At 44.2% G+C, this 25,587-nt stretch overlaps 1 protein-coding gene and 1 long non-coding RNA gene across 3 annotated transcripts in view; one reads left to right on the top strand and one right to left on the bottom strand.

Moving 5' to 3' along the window:
* Window positions 1-19,864, bottom strand: part of gramd2ab (GRAM domain containing 2Ab) — a 57,186-nt gene extending 37,322 nt beyond the window's left edge. The window contains exons 1-2 of one of the 2 annotated variants that reach the window (XM_021565661.3): window positions 19,462-19,864; window positions 5,004-5,117 (exon numbers count right to left, since the gene is read on the bottom strand). In XM_021565661.3, the coding sequence (XP_021421336.1) occupies window positions 5,004-5,110 (107 nt within the window). In that variant the 5' untranslated portion in view covers window positions 5,111-5,117; window positions 19,462-19,864. The remainder of the gene's footprint in view (window positions 1-5,003; window positions 5,118-19,461) is intronic. The other variant, XM_090202571.1, reaches the window with a different exon arrangement.
* Window positions 1-25,587, top strand: part of LOC149985155 (uncharacterized) — a 176,124-nt gene that overhangs the window by 133,419 nt on the left and 17,118 nt on the right. The window lies entirely within an intron of this gene.

The following is a 25,587-nucleotide window of genomic DNA, read 5'->3' as shown; positions in this document are numbered from 1 at the left end:
AAATTGATACAAAATATTTGTATTCCTCATCAATCTGCACACAATACCCCATAATGACAAAGCAAAAACAGGTTCTAACATTTTTTGCTAGTTTATAAAATAAAATAAAAAACTGAAATACCTTAAGTATTCAGATCCTTTGCTATGAGTCTAAATTTTGCTCAGGTGCATCCGGTTTCCATTGATCATCCTTGAGATGTTTCTACAACTTGATTGGAGTCCACTTGTGGTCAATTCAATTGATTGGACATGATTTGGAAAGCCAGACACCTGTCTATATAAGATCCCACAGTTGACAGTGCATGTCAGAGCAAAAACCAAGACATGAGGTCGAAGGAATTGTCCGTAGAGCTTCGAGACAGGATTGTGTCGAGGCACAGATCTGGGGAAGGGTACCAAAAAATGCCTGCAATATGGAAGGTCCCCAAGAACACAGTGGCCTCCATCATTCTTAAATGGAAGAAGTTTGGAACCAGCAAGATTCTTCCTAGAGCTGGCCACCCGGCCAAGCTGAAGAATTCGGAGAAGGGCCTTGGTCTGGGAGGTGACCAAGAACCCGATGGCCTTTATCAGGCCTTTATGGCAGGGTGGCCAGACGGAAGCCACTCCTCAGTAAAATGCACGACAGCCCGCTTGGAGTTTTGAAAAAAAGCACCTAAAGGACTCAGACCATGAGAAACAAGAGTCTCTGGTCTGATGTTACCAAGATTGAAGACTTTGGACTGAATGCCAAGCATCACGTCTGGAGGAAACCTGGCACCATCCCTACATTGAAGCATGGTGGTGGCAGCATCATGCTGTCAGGATGTTTTTCAGCGGCAGCGACTGGGAGACTAGTCAGGATCGAGGGAAAGATGAACGGAGTAAAGAACAGAGATCCTTGATGAAAACCTGCTCCAGAGCGCTCAGGACCTGAGGCAAAGGTTCATCTTCCAATGGAACAACGACCATAAGTACACAGCCAAGACAACGCATGAGTGGCTACGGGACAAGTCTCTGAATGTCCTTGAGTGGGCCAGCCAGAGCCCAGACTTGAACCCGATCGAACATCTCTGGAGACCTGAAAATAGCTGTGCAGCGACTCTCCCCATCCAACCTGACAGAGCTTGAGAGGATCTGAAGAATGGGAGAAACTCCCCCAATACAGGTGTGCCAAGCTTGTAGCGTCATAGCTAAGAAGACTTGAGGCTGTAATCGCTGCAAAAGTTGCTTCAACAATGCACTGAATAAAGGGTCTGAATACTTATTCAAATATGATATTTCAGTTTTCTTTTTATACATTTGCAAAAATTTATGTTTTTCTCTGTCATTATGGGGTATTGTGTGTAGATTGATGAAGGGGGGAAAAAAAACTATTTTATCAATTTTAGAATAAGGCTGTAACGTAACAGAATGTGGAAAAAGTCCAGGGGTCTGAATACTTTCTGAATGCACTGTATATACAGGTAACTGTCAAAATAATGGAAACACTTCAGTGGTCACTGAATGGTTTGAAAAGCATGAAAACAATGTAAACCATATGCCATTGCCATCTCAGTCAATAGATCTCAACCCAATTGAACACTTATAGGAGATTCTGGAGCGCTTGAGACAGCGTTTTTCCACCACCATCAACAAATCACCAAATTATGGTGGAAGAATAGTGTTGCATCCCTCTAAGAGTTCCAGACACTTGCAGAATCTATGCCAAAGTGCATTGAAGCTGTTCTGGCTCAATACCCTATTAAGACACTTTATGTTGGTGTTTCCTTTATTTTGGCAGTAACCTGTATTTACATAGACAACATATTCATGGGTTGCTCATTACATCATAATATTGTTTTGAACGTTCGTTTTAGGCCTGATGTCCAGCTGAGCATTCTACTCAATTCAGTCTCAATGGGTGCTAGTCTAAAGTGCATTACTGTGGCTTGGAAACACGATGACATTTCAAAAGGAGGCAAATCATTTGTAGGACAAGATTTTGTGATCATTGCGATATCTCCAAACTGACTTTAGATGCATTAGAACTTTAGCTAGCTAGCTAAGATTGAGTGCAGAGCGCTGAAATGTAAGCTCGCTAACGTTAGCATTGCTAGCTATTTCTGACTAACTTTGCTAGCTCATAGCAACATTGCCACTCCTCTAAATTAAACTCGATGACATCACAATGCTGGCAACGTTGTTTTCTACTCTTTATTTGTCTATGTTAGCAATGTGATCATATTTCCAGGCCACAATAGTGTACATTTTATGAAACAGCCATTAGCCCCCGTTCAGAAAGACTTGGTATTAACCATCAGTCACACATCAATAAGCTGAGGCAAGCGGATAACAATGGCAACGATGCGACCGAGTGACGGAGGTGCAACATAGACAACATATTTACCTAGACAACATAGACAATGGACAACAAAGTCAATAGACATCATAGACAATAGACTACATAGACATAGACAACATATTTACATAGACAATAGACATCATAGACAATAGACAACATAGACAATGGTTTTGCCCACTTATTTTCCAGCATTTTCCCTCTTAAAGAGCTAGCTCGTCTCTCTGACCAGGTCTGGTTTTCCCTCTTTGGCTCAGTGCAGCGAGCAGACAGTATCACCACAGGGATTCTCTTTACACGTGAGACTCTCTGAGTGAGCAGAGACACAACGCCTTTGTGTGTGTATGATAGCGTGCGTTTTGAGTGTGTGTGCCTTTTCTGTCTGTGTGTGTGTGTGTGTGTGTGTGTGTATGGGGTGGAGGGAGGGGGGGGTTCCATTTTCATATCTAATGATCCTAATTCCCTCTGTATTTCCTCCCTCAGCACGCACCCTTCTAGGCTTTCATGTGCTGCCAGAGAGCCTGTTTATCAGTCACACTCCCAGAACAGCACAGACTACTGCTGCCTCACCGTTAGTGCTGTTATTATGAGCGCTTCAGACAGATCTCAGATCACCTGAAGGGTAAATTAGCCCTATAGCATTGCTTACTAACATTTAAGATGCTAAGTGGGTAGTTATCTGTAAGGAAACTCAATAGTCTGGCTGGGGGATTTATAAAGTTATATTGTCATTGATTTCTATTGTATTATATTGTGTTGTATAGTATCGTATAGCATAGCAATGTACTGTATTATTGGACAGACAGTTAAAACCAGGACGCTGTGTTAAAAGGCCTGACGTGATCTCTGACTCTGTTGGCTGTGTTCCTGACAGAATGTGGCTGTCTGTCTGTTCGTCTCTGCCAGTGAGAGGTTACCCCAGGTCTGACAGTGACTGGGAGTCACAAACCAGGGTAGGTACGGGTCTATGTCAGGACATTACTCCGTAACTCACTCTCTCTCTCTCTCTCCCTCCCTCTCAATTCAATTCAATTGAATTCAAGGGCTTTATTGGCTTTATTGGCATGTGTTAACATTGCCAAAGCAAGTGAGGTAGATAATATATAAAGTGAATATATAAAGTGAAATAAACAATAAAAATTAACAGTAAACATTTCTCTCTCTGTCTGTCTGTCTGTCTGTCTGTCTGTCTGTCTGTCTGTCTGTCTGTCTGTCTGTCTGTCTGTCTGTCTGTCTGTCTGTCTGTCTGTCTGTCTGTCTGTCTGTCTGTCTGTCTGTCTGTCTGTCTGTCTGTCTGTCTGTCTGTCTGTCTGTGTGTTCTGTGCACTTTAGATTAATCACAAGTGCAACTATGCTGTATCAAAAGACCATGATGTAAACGGCGTGTTGACAGATGGGTAGGGTATAAAAATGAGATAGGAAGAGAGAGATTTCCCAGAAATACTTTATAGTAATTGCTAGGAAAGCATGTGAAAGCTAATCCTGCTCCTGAGTCAAGGAAAATGTCACTATAATTACACTTTGGAAAAAGGGTGGGTCCCAGACCTCAAGACAGCATTCGCACCTAGTCCTCAATGTTGAATCACGAGGTGTGATTCTATTCTACTCGACACCAATGTAAAACTAAATAGACAGCAGAGACCTTTAACTGTCTTTGTGTGCCAGGCTGCCGGCGTTTTCCAGACTTTTATTGTATCCTAAGCCATTAGCAATTATACCACTCCTGTATGCAGAGGAGACCGCAAGGTGGGGCAGAATGCAAGTGGGGACGTGTAGGCTACTGAAGAGGAGAAGACAGTGTTGTTGAATATGGTGAAAAGAGATGGCAATATCACTGTACATCATCATACCGCTAGTTGCTAATTGGCCAACCCTGTCCTTAGTCAGCGCAGCAAGCAATGACACATGGCATCTTAATTACATTATTTTCTGGTTGAGAATTGTTTTTTTTTCTGATTCAGAAGATGTTATATAAACAGATTACAATGTGATTTTCTGGTTGCTAAAAAAAGATGTTAACAACATGTCTTTATGCAACCGCTATACAACCATGATGATGTCATTGCAACTAGTTTTGCTCGCTGGGGGTGCGGTGTGATCAGAGTAGCCACATTAACCATGACTGACTGAGTGTGTACATCATGACAGCATGAGGTGACATTATCCATCTGTTTAGCACCCTGGAGTCTGCAGGGAGGCCTCTTCTATTTGCCCTAACAATTGCTAAAAGAACAAGCGAGGACAGACATTTTCTTGACCACTCAAAGGCAATGGAGTATATCATATCCAAGATCCGTATAAGTGTACTGTATTTTATTTGTGACCTTTATTTAACTAGGCAAGTCAGTTCAGAACAAATTTGTTTTTACAATGACGGCCTACCCCGGCCAAACCCTAACCCGGACGACCAATTGTGCACCGCCCTATGGGACTCCCAATCCCGGCTGGTTGTGATACAGCCTGGAATTGAACCAAGGTCTGTAGTGACACCTCTAGCAATGAGATGCAGTGCCTTAGACCGCTGTGCCACTCAGGAGCCCTGTATGGGAAGGGAGTAGGTTGAAGTGGTCCTAGTTCAGTTCTTCTGAGGTCAGTTTTATAACTCAACAATTAAGATTAGGATTGAGAGGGTAGGGGGTTCGATGATCCTAAATCTGTGCCATAGGTAGTGGGGATGCCTCACCTGAACTGTGGTTGGCAGTGTCCATCATCCTCCTTGGCGGCCTCTGCCAGCAACTCCAGCGGGCTCAGGACACTGATGTCATCACTCTGCTCCTGGTGTTCCATCATCTTCAGCCTGAGGGGACAGAACAAAACACAAAACCCATTCACACACGGACTAAATTATCAACAGAAACACTTCACTCAAGTACATACACATACCCTTTTCTAACTATAGTGCTGACTCGAGACAAACTGTGCTGGCAGATGATATTTTCCTTTGACATGGTCTTTTTCAGTTACAATGGTGGATGTGTAACAGGGCCAGCTCGGTACAGCTTGGTTTCACTCTGCTCAGTGGTATGAATGGTGGATGTGTAACAGGGCCAGCTCGGTACAGCTTGGTTTCACTCTGCTCAGTGGTATGAATGGTGGATGTGTAACAGGGCCAGCTCGGTACAGCTTGGTTTCACTCTGCTCAGTGGTATGAATGGTGGATGTGTAACAGGGCCAGCTCGGTACAGCTTGGTTTCACTCTGCTCAGTGGTATGAATGGTGGATGTGTAACAGGGCCAGCTCGGTACAGCTTGGTTTCACTCTGCTCAGTGGTATGAAAAGGCCTATAAACCCACTTTCCCAGGATATAGTCCACAGCTACAGCTAGTTCCATAATTACTGGCACCCTTGATAAAGATGAGAAAAAAAGACTGTATAAAATAAACTGTGTAAAATAAATAATATATTGCATGCTCAAAAGTATTTGAAATGTATTTTATATTAATACAATTTCTCAGAGAAAGAGATTGTGTTTAACAAGTAATATAATATATAAATATACATGTTTTTTTAGATAGGGATCAAAATGATCAACAGCCGTTTTCAGTACCCTACCCTTTGACAACGACACTGAGCCTGTTTCTAAAATGTTTTGTGATATTGGAGAACACGTTGGGAGGGATCTTAGACCATACCCCAATACATAGTATTTTCAGATCCTTGACATCCTTTGTCTGCGCTTATTGGCTGCCATCTTCAATTCAAACCACAGGTTTTCAATGGGGTTCAAATCCGGAGACTGAGATGGCTATGGCAAAATGTTTATGGTGGGTTTGGCGTTGGAAAATAAGAAGCATATGCAGAAAAGTACCTCATACCTACTGTAAAATATGGTGGTGGATCTTTGATGTTATGGGGCTAGTTTGCTTCCACTGGTCCTGGGGGCCTTGTTAAGGTCAACGGCATCATGAACTTCACCAAGTACCAAGACATTTGACCAAAAACCGGGTAGTAGTATTTATTGGGTTCCCCAATTATCCGCTACCAAGGCAAAACAGTCCAAACAGGAAACAAAACACAACAAATGAAATACATGATATTCATAATCTCCTGACTCTGCCTCACTCTTCAGAAACAGGAGATAGCTCCTACCCTATGAGCCATTCGGGCTCGCATAAGCCAAGGATTTTTACAAGGCCACCCACCTACATAATACAATACATAATACCGTGTAAATTACAATACAAAATATATACAAATATCTGTGTCTCTTCAAAGTCCCTATTGTGCCGTAAGGTGTTATTTTATCTGGTTTTTGAATCTGTTTTTATTGCTAGCTTGAGTTACCTGGGGTGGCAGAGAGTTCCATGTAGACATGGCTCTATTTATTACTGTGCATTTCCCTGCCTCTGTTCTGAACCTGGAGACTGTGAAGAGACTTCTGATTGCCGAAAAGTGTCCGAACTGTGTGCCAACTGCTTGAACAAATAGTTTGATACCTTCAACACATCAACATCTAAGTGCAATACGTGCTACCCTGTTCTGGACCAACTGCAATTGACCTATGTCCCTCTTTGTAGCACATGACCAGGCCTGTCGGACCTGTCTGGTTGACTGAGATGTCAAGAAAGCAGAGCATGGACAGATCTCTTACCATTTTAGCAACCATAGAGTCTATAGGTTTTGGTTGCCTCTCTCAGGATGCTGACATTTGGCCGCAAGTGGATCTTCCAGAAAGACAATAACCCCAAGCACTAATCAAAATCCACAAAGAAATTGTTGACTTGTTTGATATGCTCATCTTTATCAAGGATGCCAATAACTATTTAGAAAGTGGGAAGGGTGCTAAAAATGCGAGAAAGGCACTTCTGAGGAAGAGCTAGTGACACCCACTCTCCTTAATATGTGTGGGTAATGCAATTGTACCCAGACACAATTTCACACTTGCTCATTTCCCTTGCTGTCCCTGGACCTTTCCTTTCATAAACAGTTCCAAATGCTTAGTACTCTCTGTACTCTTAGCAAATCTGAAGTCAGTGAAAAATGTCGCACTGTGCAAAAGACTATTAGTGAAGGGGGGGAATCAGTTACATATCGGGATATTCATTTTAACAGTATAATCGCATCGTTTTGACAACATCACAATATTATTTTTGTGCTAGTTGGCTGTACCCGTGTCTAAAATCCAGTATCTTGCCTTCATAGCTTGTTCTCCATCTTCTTTTTAAATCCGGAGACAATTTGTTTTCAACAATTTTATTCCCATGACTGATCAAAACTCGTATTTTGTCTCTCTCACGTCCCTCTGCAGTAGACATATGGCGAGCAATATGACTGGAATATCGAATCACAGTATCGAAATACATACAGAATTATTGTGATAATATCATATTGGGAGAACCCTGGAAATCTCCAGCCCTAGTTGTAACAGCATTTGTAAAATGATGGGACCCCCCCCCTCTTTTTTTAACAAAGGCTAAAACTGCTTTCAAAATACATTTGCAAAAACTGCTTTCGAAACCGTTTTCCCGCGATTGTATTAAGAATTGTTGAGCCAAGACTACTTGTCTAAAACACTACATGTTTCCCTCCCTATCTATGGCTCTCGCAACTCTCGCAACGAGGAATACTTTTCTCGCATAGAGCACACAACAACAAGCTGACTAGGTAAATGGGTCAACTACTCTACTATGGGGTTGTCTAATTTTGTTTAAATAACAACATTACGTAGAAAAAAATAGTATCACTGGAAAGTTGCATCCTACGTGATAAAGTACAGGCATTGAATTACTTTGGACCGACTGCCAAGTGTCTTCACTGACATGTTCAACCTCTCCCTGACCGAGTCTGTAATACCGACATGTTTCAAGCAGACAACCAAAGTCCCTGTTCCCAAGGAAGCGAAGTTAACCTGCTTAAATGATTACCGCCCCGTAGCACTCACTTTGGTAGCCATGAAGTGCTTTGAAAGGCTGGTCATGCCTCACATCAACAGCATCATCCCGGATACCCTAGACTCACTCCAATTTGCATACCGCCCCAACAGATCCACAGATGATGCAATCTCAATCGCACTCCACAATGCCCTTTCTCACCTGGACAAAAGGAACACCTTATGTGAGAATGCTAATCATTGACTACAGCTCAGCGTTCAACACCACAGTGCCCACAAAACTCATCACTAAGCTAAGGACCCTGGGACTAAACACCTCCCTCTGCAACTGGATCCTGGACTTCCTGACAGGGCTGCCCCCCAGGTGGTAAGGGTAGGCAACAACACATCTGCTACGCTAATCCTCAACACTGGGGCCCCTCAGGGGTGCGTGCTCAGTCCCCTCCTGTACTCCCTGTTTACCCACGACTGAATGGCCAAGCACGACTCCAACACCATCATTAAGTTAGCTGACGACACAACAGTGGTAGGCCTGATTATCAACAACGATGAGACAGCCTATACGGAGGAGGTCAGAGACCTGGCAGAGAAAGACAAGGGAGCTGATTGTGGACAATAAGAAAAGGAGGACCGAACAGGCCACCATTAATATTGACGGGGCTGAAGTGGAGCGTGTGGAGAGTTTCACGTTTCTTGGTGTCCACATCACCAACGAACTATCATGCTCCAAACACACCAAGACAGTCTTGAAGAGGGCACGACAACACCTCAGGAGACTGAAAAGATTTGGAATGGATCCCCAGATTCTCAAAATGTTCTACAGCTGCACCATCGAGAGCATCCTGACAGATATGGCAAATTTTCGGCATCTGATCATAAGGCGCTACAGCGGGTGTTGCATACGGCCCTGTACATCACTGGGGCCAAGCTTTCTGCCATCCAGGACCTATATACTAGGCGGTGTCAGAGGAAAGACCAAAAAATTGTCAAGGACTCCAGTCACCCAAATCATCGCCTGTTCTCTCTGGTAGCGCACAGCAAGCGGTACCGGAGCGCCAAAGTCTAGGACCAAAAGGCTTCTTAACAGCTTCTACCCCAAAGCCATAAGACTGCAGAACAATTAATAAAATAGCCACCCGCACTATTTACATTGACCCCCCATTTGTTTTTACACTGCTGCTACTCGCTGTTTATTATCTATATATAGTCACTTTAGCCCTACCTACATGTACAAATTAGGCAGAGTTGCAAAGAAAAAGCCATATCTCAGACTGGCCAATAAAAAGAAAAGATTAAGATGGGCAAAAGAACACAGACACTTGACAGAGGAACTCTGCCTAGAAGGCCAGCATCCCGGAGTTGCCTCTTCATTATTGACGTTGAGACTGGTGTTTTGCGGGTACTATTTAATGAAGCTGCCAGTTGAGGACTTGTGAGGCGTCTGTTTCTCAAACTAGACACTCTAATGTACTTGTCCTCTTGCTCAGTTGTGCACCAGGGCCTCTGCTTAGAGCCAGTTTGCGCTGTTTTGTGAAGGGAGTAGTACACAGCCTTGTACGAGATCTTCATTTTCTTGGCAATTTATCGCATGGAATAGCCTTCATTTCTCAGAACAAGAATATACTGACGAGTTTCAGAAGAAAGTTCTTTGTTTTTTCCAGCCGTTAAGAGCCTGTAATCGAACCCACAAATGCTGATGCTCCAGATACTCAACTAGTCTAAAGAAGTCCAGTTGTATTGCTTCTTTAATCAGAACAACAGTTTTCAGCTGTGCTAACATAATTGCAAAAGGATTTTCTAATGATCAATTAGCCTTTTAAAATGATAAACTTGGATTAGCTAACACAACGTGCCATTGGAACACAGGAGTGATGGTTGCTGATAATGGGCTTCTCTATGCCTATGCAGATATTCCATAACAAAATCAGCAGTTTAGAGCTACAATAGTCTACAAAGGACTTTTCTAAGTTAACCCAAACTTTTGAATGCTAGTACATGTCAGTTCAGTTCAGTTTACACAGCGTAACAGAGAAAACACAATATTTGAGAATACGTTTATTTGGGAATATATTTCGTAGAACAGACATGCTTTGTGTTCAGCTTTGTCACCTCCAAACCAAACGTTTGGTTTCGTGAGAGTCACACACCTTGATGGACCCCTAATTAATTAACCAGCTTTGGGTATCCACACGCTAATAACTGTGGGATTCCAGTTGTTCTGCTCACGAGTTGAGACAACCGCAACAGAGTGTGGTTTTCTGCTTGTCATTAGTGGTTTCCTGTCAATCCACTAAACTGGCCCTGACCTGAAACAACAAAGCCCTCTTTCATTAGCTAATACCATTCTCCAAGAGAGTAGAAAGTCACTAATGAGAATAACAACCACAGACTGGGTGGCTGTCTGAGGGAAGACCGGCACGCTAACAGTTGATTGGCTAGCATGGAATGGAGAGACAAGGTAGGTGGACAGTTGATTGGTGGGCTGGGAACGGAGAGACAAGGTAGGTGATAACTGACAAGCCGGACGGAGAAGTGGTGTGAGGATCAGGCTGTCAGTTCAGCTAACATCCCAGCTTATTGAAAAGGTGGGAAGGGGAAGGAGGCGAGGGAGGGAGTGTGGGAGATAACGACTAAATATAGAGGTTCGACCATCATTAAAAGACCGCAGAGAGAAAGGTTGAGGCGTGGGCCGCTCGCACGGCTTCAGAACCGTTAGCTTGGCAAAGCACGTAGACTCCTTCGACTGGGTGAACAATGAACACATTTAGAAACAGTAATTAGCGGGCACATCAAACAAAATACCATTGTTTCAACTTCCCTTCAGTGTTCTGAAGGGAATAAAACAGAGCCCGTTTGCTGAACAGATGCAGTTCAAGCAGATGAGGAAGGCTGATAAGACGGAAGTGAATCTGAGATAAGACCACCACTGAGCTTGACCTGTCTCCATTCAAGCCCGTGATTCATACATGCTTGGCGCACAGGTCTTTCAACCTCCCCCCTGCTGCAAAATCCCTTATCGCCCTAAATCCTTTCAAGGACTTCAACTTCGTTCCTCTGAAGATGCTGAAGACCCCACATTCTTCATTGGTGTACATGATAAAAACACCCATTCACGAGATATTCTTTCAAGCAGTCAAAGGACAACGGTTAACCCTGGCAGTTCAGCCGGGGATGCCAGGCAGCGGAGAGTTTACATTGAGACAGATAGGCCGACAGAGGATGTACATGGCATGACAGCGAGTTGACAACGGGAGATGACAAACACGGTGACAGGTAGTGATGCAGAGTGTAAATAGTGTGGTGGCAGCAAACGGAGAAGCAGCAAAGACACAATGAGTTGCCAAAAGTAACTAGGTTGATGAGTCTGTATGTGTGAGCCTTATGAGATGAGAGAATGACAAAATGCACACACACACACACGATTCAATGTGAAAAGTAAGTAACTACGCTCACATTCGAATTCAAAGGGCTGGATCAGCCCTACTTTAACCAGGGCAGACGAGGCATTCGCAGCTCTAGGTCTATCAACCCCATATTCTGTATTCTGTACTTAGTCAATTATACCTTGCCAGGTTCCCAATCCTCACCAATGCTGCCTCACCCAATGACACTGAAGAAGAGATCATTGTGCCATTTGGAGGGTGTCCAAAATGCAGCTCAGGGAAAAGCACAGGGCTGGTCCGGAGGACTAGCTGGCATTGTGTTTTCTTTAGCTGCAATGTGACGGGAGTCGGGACTGCCATGGGGTAGAGTTGGCACCAGACACTACCCACCCGGACTGTCCGGACACAAAGGGAGTTTTATATCCCCACGACCTCAAAGATAGAGAAACGGCCAAACGAGACGGAATAGTGATCTTATTGTTGGAGGGAAATAATACAGGAGACGATGAGGTTAGATTACAGGGCCACCAACACGTTTCGGGAGGGCAACGTTTTTTTAATAATGGCAGTGAAAAGAGAACGGAGCAATATAAGGAACTTACTCTCTACTGCATGCCAGGCCTGGCTCGTTATTCTCTGTCCAGTGGCCCTGCACTATGGATAGACAAAGGCTTCTTCCCTCGACCAAAGACCAAACGCATCACCACACAACAACAAAAAAGCTCTTGGCAGTTCCGTGACAGTGTTGGACACATATTGTCAGTGGGCTTCCTTTTGTCCCCAGTGCTTGCAAAATCTCACTCTGCCACACAGTCACGTACGGCCGCTATGCACGCAGGTATTTTCCTCTCTCAGTCGCCATGGCAACAGCCTGAGAAAAGGCCATTCGAGTCGGGCTTTTTCCTTCTTCTCGTTACCGAGTTCTAAAGTGGACATGAGGAGACACCTCGTTTAATGGTCAACCGATAGAAACCCGGTGCAAACACAGCCTGGGCTATATGAGGAGTGCAGGTTAACTCGCGAAAGGTCAGGTAGCACACAAAACAGAGGACCTTGAGAGGGTTTGCGAAACGAACCATCTGTGAGCAAGTGTAGCCTTTCCGTTCCCTTAGACAAACACGAATGCCTTCAAAAGGGAGTCACAATTTAAAACTGTGCTAAACAGAAAAAATAAATACATAGGAACAGAATTCTGATAGTGTTGATATAGTAGATAGAAATAGTAGAGTGAATGTGCAGAAATGTATTTCAGAGTAAAAAAATGGGATAAGATGTGAAAAATATATGTCAGTCTGTTGTCGTACTATATACGTGTATCTGGTTTCCTGTTCCTGTCGGCTTCAGCTGTCATTGAAGTGATGCTCCAGAGCCTTTTGTATATTGTCACCCAGTAGTTTTGGAAGTAGTGCTCACAAGCGAAAACAGGTCCCTCGAAAATTGTGCACAATCGTGTACTACGCCATCCATTTCGTATGAAATGTTCCGTACAAAATGTTATGAAGTAAGTGCTTAAGATCCCGGACAGCATCTTTAAGAAGAGTTGACGCCTCTCTGTTCCCTTCCTTTCGCTCCAGGGCCACCCTTTTCACCCATCTCCTGACGTGATCCTATCTGCAACAGCTGCGGAGTTCACACACACACTGCCTGAGAAGACAGGTACAAGCTCCATCGAGACAAACCACGACTACGGTTTCCATGGCTCCCTGATTCTTGGAAACCCATTTCCTGTGATGTGGCTGGGAACATAAATAGATCTAATTAGTCTCATCCCCATTTCTCTTCTCTAATCACAGTGGCGTAGGGAGAAGGTGGTTTATTGGTTCATTTGGCCTTGAGTGTGGAGATCTAGGAGAGTGTCTAAGCACGGCTTTATCGATCGCAGCTCCCTGATGCAGGTTGATGAGTGACCAATGAAGTGTGATCACTACGATACAGGAACTAGGGGTGTGAACATTACAACTTTGAAACGAAATTGGGATCCTTAACGTTAAGAAAAATTCCTAAACGAAAAACACAGTGCCATTATCACAAAACATATTATTTTCAATTTTTTAGCCTAACTAGACGATAGGCTATAAAGGGAAAGATGCGTAATTTAAATGTAGACTCAGCGATATTATTTTTTTAACTTTTTTTATATTTAACTAGGCAAGTCAGTTAACCTGCATCACCAGCAACATGACTGTGGAAGCTGCGATCGATAAAGCCGTGCTTAGACACTCTCCTAGATCTCCACACACAAGGCCAAATCAACCAATAAACCACCTGCACTTACGCAGATACTCTGTGTGACTGGGAGAGCAAAGTGTTGCATCTTAACATCCTGGCCTATTCACTGATGATAGGCCCTGCTTGACTGAAGTTGCGAGACATTGCAAGCCAAACAACAGATACAGCTGTCCATTGCGAGAACCAGCTTTTGATTGTCCATAGATGGGCCTCGTACACAGTTCTGACTCGGTCACTGGTCTACCTGCCTATACTTGTGGCCCCTCCCCTCTCTCTCTCCATCCCTCGCTAGCTCGCTATGAAAGATGCACGTGTTTCCGTTTTCGGAAGTACGGCAACTAATCCGTCTCCTCCGTTCCAAAAATACTGAATTGTTGAAGTGGAGTCCTAGCGGGAATCGAATCTTGACACTCAGAAATTAGAGTTTACACCGGGAGTCAGCATGAAAGGAGTCGAGAAATCAATTCAATTGGAGTCGACTCTCCACCTCTACGTCAGTGTCGGTAACAGTTGGGAAAATGTCAGAAAAAGGCAAGAGACACCGGTGAAGTCCTGTATGACAATACTTTGAGAAGGTAAATGAGAACGAAATGCAAACTTTTCTAGGTGGAATTGAGGTAATGGTAGTACAGGTTCAATGCTTAACCACCTGAAAGGGACGCACCGGGAGGCCCAAACTGTTGCTGGCAGAAACGCAGCTGCATTGTGAATTCATGTGGAAAACCAATTTTTTTTAAATGGCGGTTTAATTTTTTTAATTTGTTACATCCCTAGCATTAACAAACTATCATTCAACTTGTCTGTGCCTGCACCTGTCTGTTCCCTTCGGATTTAATCAGGATACACGGCTTACAGCAACGCATTCCCCTTTGAGAAATCAAATCAAAGTTTACTTGTCACGTGCCCCGAATACAATAGGTGTAGACCTTACAGTGAAATGCTTACTTACAGGCTCTAACCAACAGTGCAAAAAAGGTATTAGGTGAACAATAGGTAAGTAAAGAAATAAAACAACAGTAGCGTAGCGAGGCTATAACAGTAGCGAGGCTACATACAGACATCGGTTAGTCGGGCTGATTGAGGTAGTATGTACATGTAGATATGGTTAAAGTGACTATGCATATATGATAGAGGGGTTGGCGGGTAGTGGGACTCAATGCAGATAGCCCGGTTAGCCAATGTGCGGGGGGGGGCACTGGTTGGTCGGGCAAATTGAGGTAGTATGTACATGAATGTATAGTTAAAGTGACTATGCATATATGATGAACAGAGAGTAGCAGCAGCATGAAAGAGTGGTTAGGGGGGGCACACAATGCATATAGTCTGGGTAGCCATTTGATTACCTGTTCAGGAATCTTATGGCTTGGGGGTAAAAACTGTTGAGAAGCTTTTTTGTCCTAGACTTGGCACTCCGGTAGCGCTTGCCATGCAGTAGTAGAGAGAACAGTCTATGACTGACCATTTTTGGGGCCTTCCTCTGACACTGCCTGGTGCAGAGGTCCTGGATACACTGAGTGTACAAAACATTAGGAACTCTTTCCATGACAGACTGACCAGGTGAATCCAGGTGAAAGCTATGATCTCTTATTGATGTCACTTGTTACATCCACTTTAATCAACAGTTTCCTGTGTGTATCAAGAATGGTCCACCACCCAAAGGACATCCGGCCAACTTGACACAACTGTGGGAAGCATTGGTGACAACATGGGTCAGCATCCCTGTGGGACGCTTGACACATTCTAGAGTCCATGCCCAGACTAATTGAGGCTGTTCTGAGAGCAAAAGGGGGTGCAACTCAATATTAGGAAGGTGTTCATAATGTTTTGTACACTCTGTGTTTATTCTGTGCTTGGTAAGATTTTCATTTTATTAGTTACACAACTTTGCTCTCTCCATCTGTCCTTTCTTGAACTTTCTCCTAATTTGCCAGTCAGGTAGGAAGAACTGGATCTGAGGTCAGTGTAGGTGAATGCCCGGTGACTCCCCAGACCAGGTATCTCCTGGTTTCATCTGCGAAACATGCTCTTCTCTTCCCACTTTTATTCAAAGCGTCATGTTCTCTGAAGTTCAGTAAGCCCCTTGGTGACTGACTGGCTCTCTGGCGTCCTAGCTCCGCCAGGATCAGAGTAACGTGCACTGAGATGGCCTGGTCCCAGATCTGTGTGTGCTGTCTGGCGTCCTAGCTCCGCCAGGATCAGAGTAACGTGCACTGAGATGGCCTGGTCCCAGATCTGTGTGTGCTGTCTGGCGTCCTAGCTCCGCCAGGATCAGAGTAACGTGCACTGAGATGGCCTGGTCCCAGATCTGTGTGTGCTGTCTGGCGTCCTAGCTCCGCCAGGATCAGAGTAACGTGCACTGAGATGGCCTGGTCCCAGATCTGTGTGTGCTGTCTGGCGTCCTAGCTCCGCCAGGATCAGAGTAACGTGCACTGAGATGGCCTGGTCCCAGATCTGTGTGTGCTGTCTTGCCAACTCCCATGGTCATTGTCCCACAGAGATCGACAGACATCTAGGACCAGGCTAGCATTGAGATGATGGTTAAAAATAATCTAGATACAATATTAAAAACAACCACTGGATGTTCAAAAGTATATTTAATTCAGAGATTTTATCAATAATCCAGCCTCACTTGTGCTGTTAAAGGAAAGGTTGCACAATATATATTCCACACATCTAAAACAACGTCGACTGATTATATTCCTTCAAACATTTTTTTTTTTTTGCGCAAAAGTTTATAAAAAAAAGACTTCTGTTTTCACAATTTGAATTACATTTATCAAAAAAACTCATATACCAACAATACACTGCGGCTTTGAAGTCAAGAAAGGAACAGCCTGCTGGTGGCTTCGGTGATGGAGGCGAATCGGGGAAGTAGGTACTAAAGTGCCCAAAGAGTTTTGTCATGTTATGTTGCTAGTAGATGATTTTTAAAAACGTGCCATGCAAAACAAACTGGCCCACTTGGATTTAGCATGGTGTATGGGGATGGAATAAGCTAGCAAGCAAGCTACAACAACTCCATCAACACTGCAAGTTAACGGTCAAATACCAATCGGATTAATGTCCATGTTTATTTCAAGATATGTCTTTACTGGCTGATTATAACTTGCATGGTATTATGGTGGCCACTGACCACATTTACATGCACACCAATATCCCATTATTATTCAGGATACTCAAATATTCTGCTTTTGAGTTTGACGCATATAAACATCATATCCCAATAACCCCCCAAAAAAGCTTGTATCCCGGTTATGAGAAACCCGGATAAGATGCCTGGTCTTAGACGGGATACTGTTGCATGTAAACATCTTAGCGCAGTTACTGTTGTTTTTGTGTGGTCTGCGCAGGCTCAGTTTCGCATATCATGGTTGTTGTGTGATGTTTTCATCTGATTGTCAAACAAATCACTTTGAAAAGTAGGGCACCTGCCGCAGTTAAATCCACCATAATAATTCCATAATCATGGATTTTGCTGAGACTCCGTACTGGACTGTAAAGCCTACTGGCTACTTTCACCCCTATTTTAGAAAAGTTTCTGCTGATCATTTCCGACATTTGGTAGGCCGTATTATAACACAACAAGTGCAGACAATACCGTGAAAAGCTTACTTTACAAGCACTTAACCTACGGCGCAGTTCAAGAAGAGTTTAGAAAATATTTACCAAATTAGACTAAAGGAACAAACGAGGCTTTATACCAAATTTCCAACATTTGGTAGGCCATTTGTTTGTTCAACTATAGTTGGACACATGCAGCTTCTCTTCCGTCATAACTTGTTGCCCCCAGAAGACAAAAATAAAGTAGTTGCTCACCTGAACGATAGATCATGGCTGCTCTTTGGGAGTTCTAACGAGTAAGTAGTAACTTTAGGGGTCCAAAAGACATTCAAGGGGCGGCGGTTTTACAACTAAACAAACACAAACAGTTATATTGTGTAGTGCTGCTACTGACCCCAAATCAGAGCCAGAATGCTTCTAAACCTCCTCAATGGGTCTCTTGTTTTAAAAGTGTCCCTGAGTGATCTCATCCCTTCAGTGCTCCCTGTCCCCAAACGAGGAGTCCATTCCAAACAACTCTAGGGGAAACGGCCACAGTGTGCCTGTCTCAAACTCTGTGGAGGGGAACCATTTCCCCCTAGATAAAGATTTTGGCTTCAGCCTAGTGGACCGGAAACTGTAAACAACATCACACCAGGCCACACAGTAAATCAGTCATTATGGGAGATGCATACCAATAGACAGGGGGCATTGTGTGGTGGATAGGTCTAAGGAAGTTGCATGGCAAGCAATGAGGAATGTATCCACATGATCCAATGTCAGTAGTAATGAATTCAATCATTTACTAGTAAAGTAATATCTTCGCCCACAAAGTCAATTTTACTGTTTGGTTTAGTCGAGGCTGTTCTGTCCAACTTCGACTTTCAGACAGCCGTTATATCTACAACACGAGCGGATACAGAACCTTGAGATGTAAATTACCTCGCTGCCGAGAGCCGTGTCCACAGTTTTATAAATGGGTTCTCTTTGAAGCTCCCAACCTACTTCACTTCAGAATATTAGGCTGGCCAAACATAGCCTGTAGTGCTCAATTAGCACCTTTCATTTCCAATACAAGTACAATAAAACGGACTATTCCCCATTATAAATGGGACATAATAATTGATCCATCTCTTTCAGACACTCATAATAGAGGTTGGGCCATAGGCAATGTTAACCTGTTTAACCTTTCAATAAAGAGAGCTTTACAATTGTGATGGCTGTAATTGGTATTGTGTGATAGGCTTGGGCGACATACAGCACACCGCGGTATTTGGAAAAAGCCACAGGATGGTTTTTCAATGCCGTCAACACGATTTATTTGAAGTCTTTCATAATACGCAAGCCCAAGGGAGCACTAGGCTACATGTTGCAGCTGGATGATACATTGTGTCAGATGGGGCGAATAATAATCACGTGGTTCAGTCTATGAGTGGTTGCATGGAGATCAGAGAGGAAGCTACACTACATATACAAAAGTATGCCAAATGGATTCAAACGCACTTGTGTCTAATTATTAACCACTCTCTGGAATTGCATGACCCGTTTGACACGAACCATTAGAAAAACGCATGTCATTACCTTTCAGACAGACACTAAACGTACATGGGGCTGTTGGCTAAACGAATCATAATAACCCAACCACATATCCGACATAGCCATGAGTGGAACATCATGTGCTATCATGTGCTGGGTGACAAGTTTCCATTCCCAAAGTAGAAACTACTGAGAACCGAGCAAGTCTATTTTAGCTGCCATGATTTCACATTGTCAGCACACTGGAAATCTCTCTCTGCACACCTTTTTCCATTGTCCTAGAGGAACAGTGCACAAAGTTGGCACGGACGAATGACAGGATGAGTGCATCGACTACCACAGCACAGTGGCAGGAGTGTCGAAGAAATGCATTATGTCACTCAAATAGATAATTGAATGGCCAAGCACTAACCTATCCGTTATGTAATAACATAATAATAATGTTACTGTCCGACTTGAATCACCTACCTGTTCATTACCTTCAACCGTCGGTCATATTAACCAATTAACTTGTCTATCTTGTAAAATAACGGGTAAATAAATACAGTGACAGGAACGCGAGGCAGAAATAAATCTGCCTCTCGTTGACCCTGTCTGCGGTCTCGACATGGATAAGAACCTACCGTGGAAACTGGGTAGATACGCTGTCGAGTATATCATTTCCGCGGCGGACTCGGGGAAGAGAAATTAGGTCGAATGTCCGTCCACCTAATCGTACTCTAAAGGAAGAAGTCCGTGGGTAAAGGGAAAATGGTAGACAAGACTGGAAGAGGGGAAAAGCGGTTGTCAGAGTTGTCGAGCTGTCAAACACAAAGGCAGGAGCACCGAGTAGATTACATTTCGGGCTGACTAACAAGCGAACTTGTTGCGCTGAGCATCCACCGGCGCTGGGCACTGGCTTATTTATTTACTGTTCCCGCCTCCTGCATTTTTTGTGTGCCTTACTACTGTGATCTCTACGGTCCATCTACTACGTGCACTCACTCATGCAGAGAACGCAGAACACATAACTTCTAGTGGTTGATCAACTGTACTGCAAGCAAATATTGTTATTTAAAGGGGAGAATTGAGGCGTTTTAATGCACGGGAATTCTAATAATGGTAGGGCTAATAAAAACATTAAAATGTAGGCCTAACAGATGCATTTACCGTTGGTTAGGAGATCACAAAGCAGCATAATACAATGAACATCATGGGTAGGCTACAGTATTGCTTTGTGATAGGAGCCGACATCATAGCATATTTAATCTCAGAGCCTACTGTATACTAAGGCAGGAGATAGTAAAACACATCAGGGGAATTTTAGCATGTACATCTTGGTGGGGCAAAAAAAATAATATATATACATATATATATATATATATATATATATGTATTTGATGCATGCCAGCAAAGTCACTACACAACACTAAAACAATACATTAATTACACAGTAACGGTGACAAATGGTGCCCACAAATTGTTGTCCCAACAGCAGAGCTTTCTTTTCAGCACCATGGAGTTAATCCTTACCACCGCTACACCTGGCTATCAAGGAGCATTGTCTAACAGCGAAACAGTTCATTCAGCCTCATTTACTGCCTTTTAAAAAAAACATAACTGATATTGCTGACTTGCATAAACAAATGGGGGTCTACTGACAATTGAGATGTGCAAACTATGGCATAAGGGGAAAATGAGCGGATAAGAGGCAATCCGAGCTAGGACAGACGTTAATCAATATAATTATTTGTTCAGCACTTTTGAAATGTACAGTGACAGAATTCAGAACATGGGCCGTTCTTACAGTATTTTCCCTGTACACCAAGTCAAAGCTGTATGATAAATAAAGGGGGCATATAAGCAGAAAATTAAAGCTCTTACAAAATGTGATGACTACATTTCTCGAAAACAGGCTATAGGCTACATGTGCACCACCAAGTCAGAACAGTAGGCTAAGTTATGAGGGGGGAAAGGGACCAAATTATTAGGGTGAGGCACATGGGCTACTAACAGCTTACTACACAACATACACTTAGTATTACTTTCTTGGCTACAGTATACAGTGGCAAGGGAAAGTATGTGAACCCTTTGGAATTACCTGTATTTCTGCATAAATTGGTCATCAAATGTGATCTTATCTTCATCTAAGTCACAACAATAGACAAACACAGTCTGCCTTAACTAATAACACACAAACAATTATACGTTTTCATGTCTTTATTGAACACCCCATGTAAACATTCACAGTGCAGGGTGCAAAAAGTATGTGAACCCTTGGATTTAATAACTGGTTGACCATCCTTTGGCAGCAATAACCTCAGCCAAATGTTTTCTGTAGTTGCAGATCAGACCTGCACAATGGTCAGGAGAAAGTTTGGACCATTCCTCTTTACAAAACTGTTTCAGTTCAACAATATTCTTGGGATGTCTAGTGTGAACCACTCTCGAGGTCATGCCACAGCATCTCAATAGGGTTGAGGGCAGGACTCTGACTGGGCCACTCCAGAAGGCATATTTTCTTCTGTTGAAGCCATTTAATTGTTGATTTACTTCTGTGTTTTGGGTCATTGTCATGTTGCATCACCCAACTCCTGTTGAGATTCAATTCACAGACAGATAGCCTTACATTCTCCTGCAAAATGTCTTGATAAACTTGGGAATTCATTTTTCCGTCGATGATATCAAGCTGTCCAGGCACTAAGGCAACAAAGCAGCCCCAAACCATGATGCTCCTTCCACCATAGTTTACAGTTGGGATGAGGTTTTGATGTTGGTGTGCTGTGCCTTTTTTCTCCACACATAGTGCTGTGTGTTCCATCCTTCCAAACAACTCAACTTTAGTTTAATCTGTCGACAGAATTTTTTGGAACATCCAAATGCTCTTTTGCAAACTTCAGATGTGCAGCAATGTTTTTTTGTGGACAGCAGTGGCTTCTGTTGTGGTGTCCCCCCATGAACACCATTCTTGTTTTACAGATCGTGGACTCGTCAACAGAGATGTTAGCATGTTCCAGTGATTTCTGTAAGTCTTTAACTGACACTCTGGGATACTACTTAACCTCATTGGGCATTCTGTGCTGTGCTCTTGCAGTCATCTTTGCAGGATGGCCACTCCTAGGGAGAGTAGCAACAGTGCTGAACTTTCTCCATTTATATACAATTTGTTTTAATGTGGACTGATGAACATCAAGGCTTTTAAAGATATTTTTGTAACCTTTTCCAGGTTTATGCAAGTCAACAATTCTTAATCTTGGGTCTTCTGAGATCTATTTTGTTTGAGGCATGGTTCACATCAGGCAATGATTCTTGTGAATAGCAAACTCAGATTTTGTGAGTTTTTTGTAGTGAGGGGCAGCTCTAACCAAAATCTCCAATCTTGTCTCATTGATTGGACTCCAAGTTAGCAAACTCCTGACTCCAATTTTCTTTTGGAGAAGTCATTAGCCAATCAATCAATCAATCTAATTTAATTTATAAAGCCCTTTTTACATCAGCCGATGACACAAAGTGCTATACCGAAACCCAGCCTAAAACCCCAAAATGCAGATGTAGAAGCACGGTGGCTAGGAATAACTCCCTAGAAAGGCAGGAACCTAGGGAGAAAACAAGAGAGGAACCCGGTTCTGAGGGGTGGCCAGTCCTCTTCTGGGTGTGCCAGGTTGAGATTATAACAGTGCATGGTGTACATGGCGAAGATATTCAAACGTTCATAGATGACCAGCAGGGTCAAATAATAATAATAATCACAGTGGTTGTAGAGGATGCAACAGGTCAGCACCTCAGAAGTAAATGTCAGTTGGTTTTTCATAGCCGATCATTCAGAGTTAGAGACAGCAGGTGCGGTAGAGAGAGTCGAAAACAGCAGGTCCGGGACAAGGTAGCACTTCCGGTGAACAGGTCAGTGTTCCATAGCCACACGCAGAACAGTTGAAACTGGAGCAGCAGCACGACCAGGTGGACTGGGGAAAGCAAGGAGTCATCAGGCCAGGTAGTGTTGAGGCATGGTCCTAGGGCTGAGGTCCTCTGAGAGAGAGAGAGAAAGAGAGAGACAGAGAGACAAAGAGAGAGACAGAGAGAGAGAGAATTAGAGAGAGCATACTTAAATTCACACAGGACACTGGATAAGACAGGAGAAATACTCCAGATATAACAGACTGACCCTAGCCCCCGACACATAAACTATTGTACCATAAATACTGGAGGCTGAGACAGGACGGGTCGGGAGACACTGTGGCCTCGCCCGACGATACCCCCAGAAAGGGCCAACCAGGCAGGATATAACTCCACCCACTTTGCACAGCCCCCACACCACTAGAGGGATATCTTCAACTTACTACCCTAAGACAAGTCCGAGTATAGCCCACAAAGATCTCCCCCGTGGGGGGCCCAGGCAGAGACAGCAAGGCAGAGACAGCAAGGGCGGTTCGTTGCTCCAGTGCCTTTCCATTCACCTTCACACCCCTGGGCCAGACTACACTCAATCATAGGACCTACTGAAAAGATGAGTCTTCAATAAAGACTTAAAGGTCGAGACAGTCTGCATCTCTCACATCGATAGGCAGGCCATTCCATAAAAATTGAGCTCTATTGGAGAAAGCCCTGCCTCCAGCTGTTTGCTTAGAGATTCTAGGGACAATAAGGAGGCCTGCGTCTTGTGACCATAGCGTACGAGTAGGTATGTACGGCAGGACAAAATCAGAAAGATAAGTAGGAGCAAGCCCATGTAATGCTTTTTAGGTTAGCAGTAAAACCTTGAAATCAGCCCTAGCCTTAACAGGAAGCCAGTGTAGTGAGGCTAGCACTGGAGTAATATGACATTTTGGGGGGGTTCTAGTCAAGATTCTAGCAGCCGTGTTTAGCACAAACTGAAGATTATTTAATGCTGTATCTGGGAAGCCGGAAAGTAGAGCACTGCAATAGTCTAATCAAAAGAGCGATCAGGGTCCAGAGTAACACCGAGGACCTTCACAGTTTTATTTGCAATGACTGTACAACCATCAAGATGAATTGTCAGATCCAGATTAAAAGGTAATTTACCACATTCACGAGTGCAGTCTCAGTGCTATGATAGGGTCTAAAACCAGACTGAAGCGTTTGGTAAATATTGTTGGTCTTCAGGAAGGCAGTGAGAGGAATGGGAGATTTCATATAGGCCATTAGTTTTTTTGTTTTTCTGGGTCAAGGTTTGGCTTTTTTTTTTTTTTTACTGCCACTTTTAGTGAGTTTGGTACACATCCGGTGGATAGGGAGCTGTTTATTATATTAAACATAGATGGGCCTGTTACGGTTTTCTTCGGGTGAAAGAAAGTCGGACCAAAATGCAGCGTGGTAATTTAGATTCATCTTTAATAATGATAAAAAACGAACAATACAAAAACAAGAAACGTAACATGAAAACCTATACAGCCTATCTGGTGCAAACTAACACAGAGACAGGAACAATCACCCACGAAACACTCAAAGAATATGGCTGCCTAAATATGGTTCCCAATCAGAGACAACGATAAACACCTGCCTCTGATTGAGAACCATTCCAACCAGCCACAGACTTACCTAGAGAACCCCACTAAGCCACAATCCCAATACCTACTAAAACCCCAAGACAAAACACACCACATAAAAAAACCCATGTCACACCCTGGCCTGACCAAAATAATAAAGAAAACACAAAATACTAAGACCAGGGTGTGACAGAACCCCCCCCCCCCCAAGGTGCGGACTCCCGACCGCACAACTAAACCCATAGGGGAGGGTCCGGGTGGGCGTCTGTCCCCGGTGGCGGCTCCGGCTCGGGACGTGGACCCCACTCCAACAAAGTCTTAGTCCCTTTGTAACTAGTCCTTTGATTGGCGACCCTCGCCGCTGACCTTGGCCTAATAACCCTCACCATGGACCCCACTGGACTGAGGGGCAGCTCGGGACTGAGGGGTAGCTCGGGACTGAGGGGTAGCTCAGGATTGAGGGGTAGCTCAGGATTGAGGGGTAGCTCGGACTGAGGGGTAGCTCGGGACTGAGGGGTAGCTCGGGACTGAGGGGTAGCTCGGGACTGAGGGGTAGCTCGGGACTGAGGGGTAGCTCGGGACTGAGGGGTAGCTCGGGACTGAGAGGAAACCCAGTACTGAGAGGAAGCCTAGGCAGGTAGTAGGATCTGGCAGATCCTGGCTGGCTGGTGGCTCTGGCAGATCCTGGCTGACTGGTGGTTCTGGAAGATCCTGGCTGACTGGCGGATCCTGACTGACTGGCGGATCTGGAAGATCCTGGCTGACTGGCGGATCCTGGTTGACTGGCAGATCTGGAAGATCATGGCTGACTGGCGGATCCTGGCTGACTAGCGGATCTGGAAGATCCTGGCTGACTGGCGGATCCTGGCTGACTGGCGGATCTGGAAGATCCTGGCTGACTGGCGGATCCAGCTGCTCTGGCTGCTCCATGCAGACTGGCAGCTCTGGCAGCTCCATGCAGACTGGCAGCTCTGGCTGCTCCATGCAGACTGGTAGCTCTGGCTGCTCCATGCAGACTGGCAGCTCTGGCTGCTCCATGCAGACGGCAGCTCTGGCTGCGCTGAACAGGCAGGAGACTCCGGCAGCGCTGGAGAGGAGGAAGGCTCTGGCAGCGCTAAACAGGCGGGAGACTCCGACAGTGCTGGAGAGGAGGAAGGCTCTGACTGCGCTGAACAGGCGGGAGACTCCGGCAGCCTGTAGAGGAAGGCTCTGGCAGCGCTAGACAGGCGGGAGACTCCAGCAGCGCTGGAGAGGAGGAAGGCTATA

This window comes from Oncorhynchus mykiss, chromosome 2 (assembly GCF_057628025.1).
Source record: "Oncorhynchus mykiss isolate SJ-2025 chromosome 2, ASM5762802v1, whole genome shotgun sequence".
Classification (NCBI taxonomy): Eukaryota; Metazoa; Chordata; class Actinopteri; order Salmoniformes; family Salmonidae; genus Oncorhynchus; species Oncorhynchus mykiss.
Note: the sequence above shows the minus strand (reverse complement) of the source record. Positions and strands in the feature narration are given on the sequence as shown.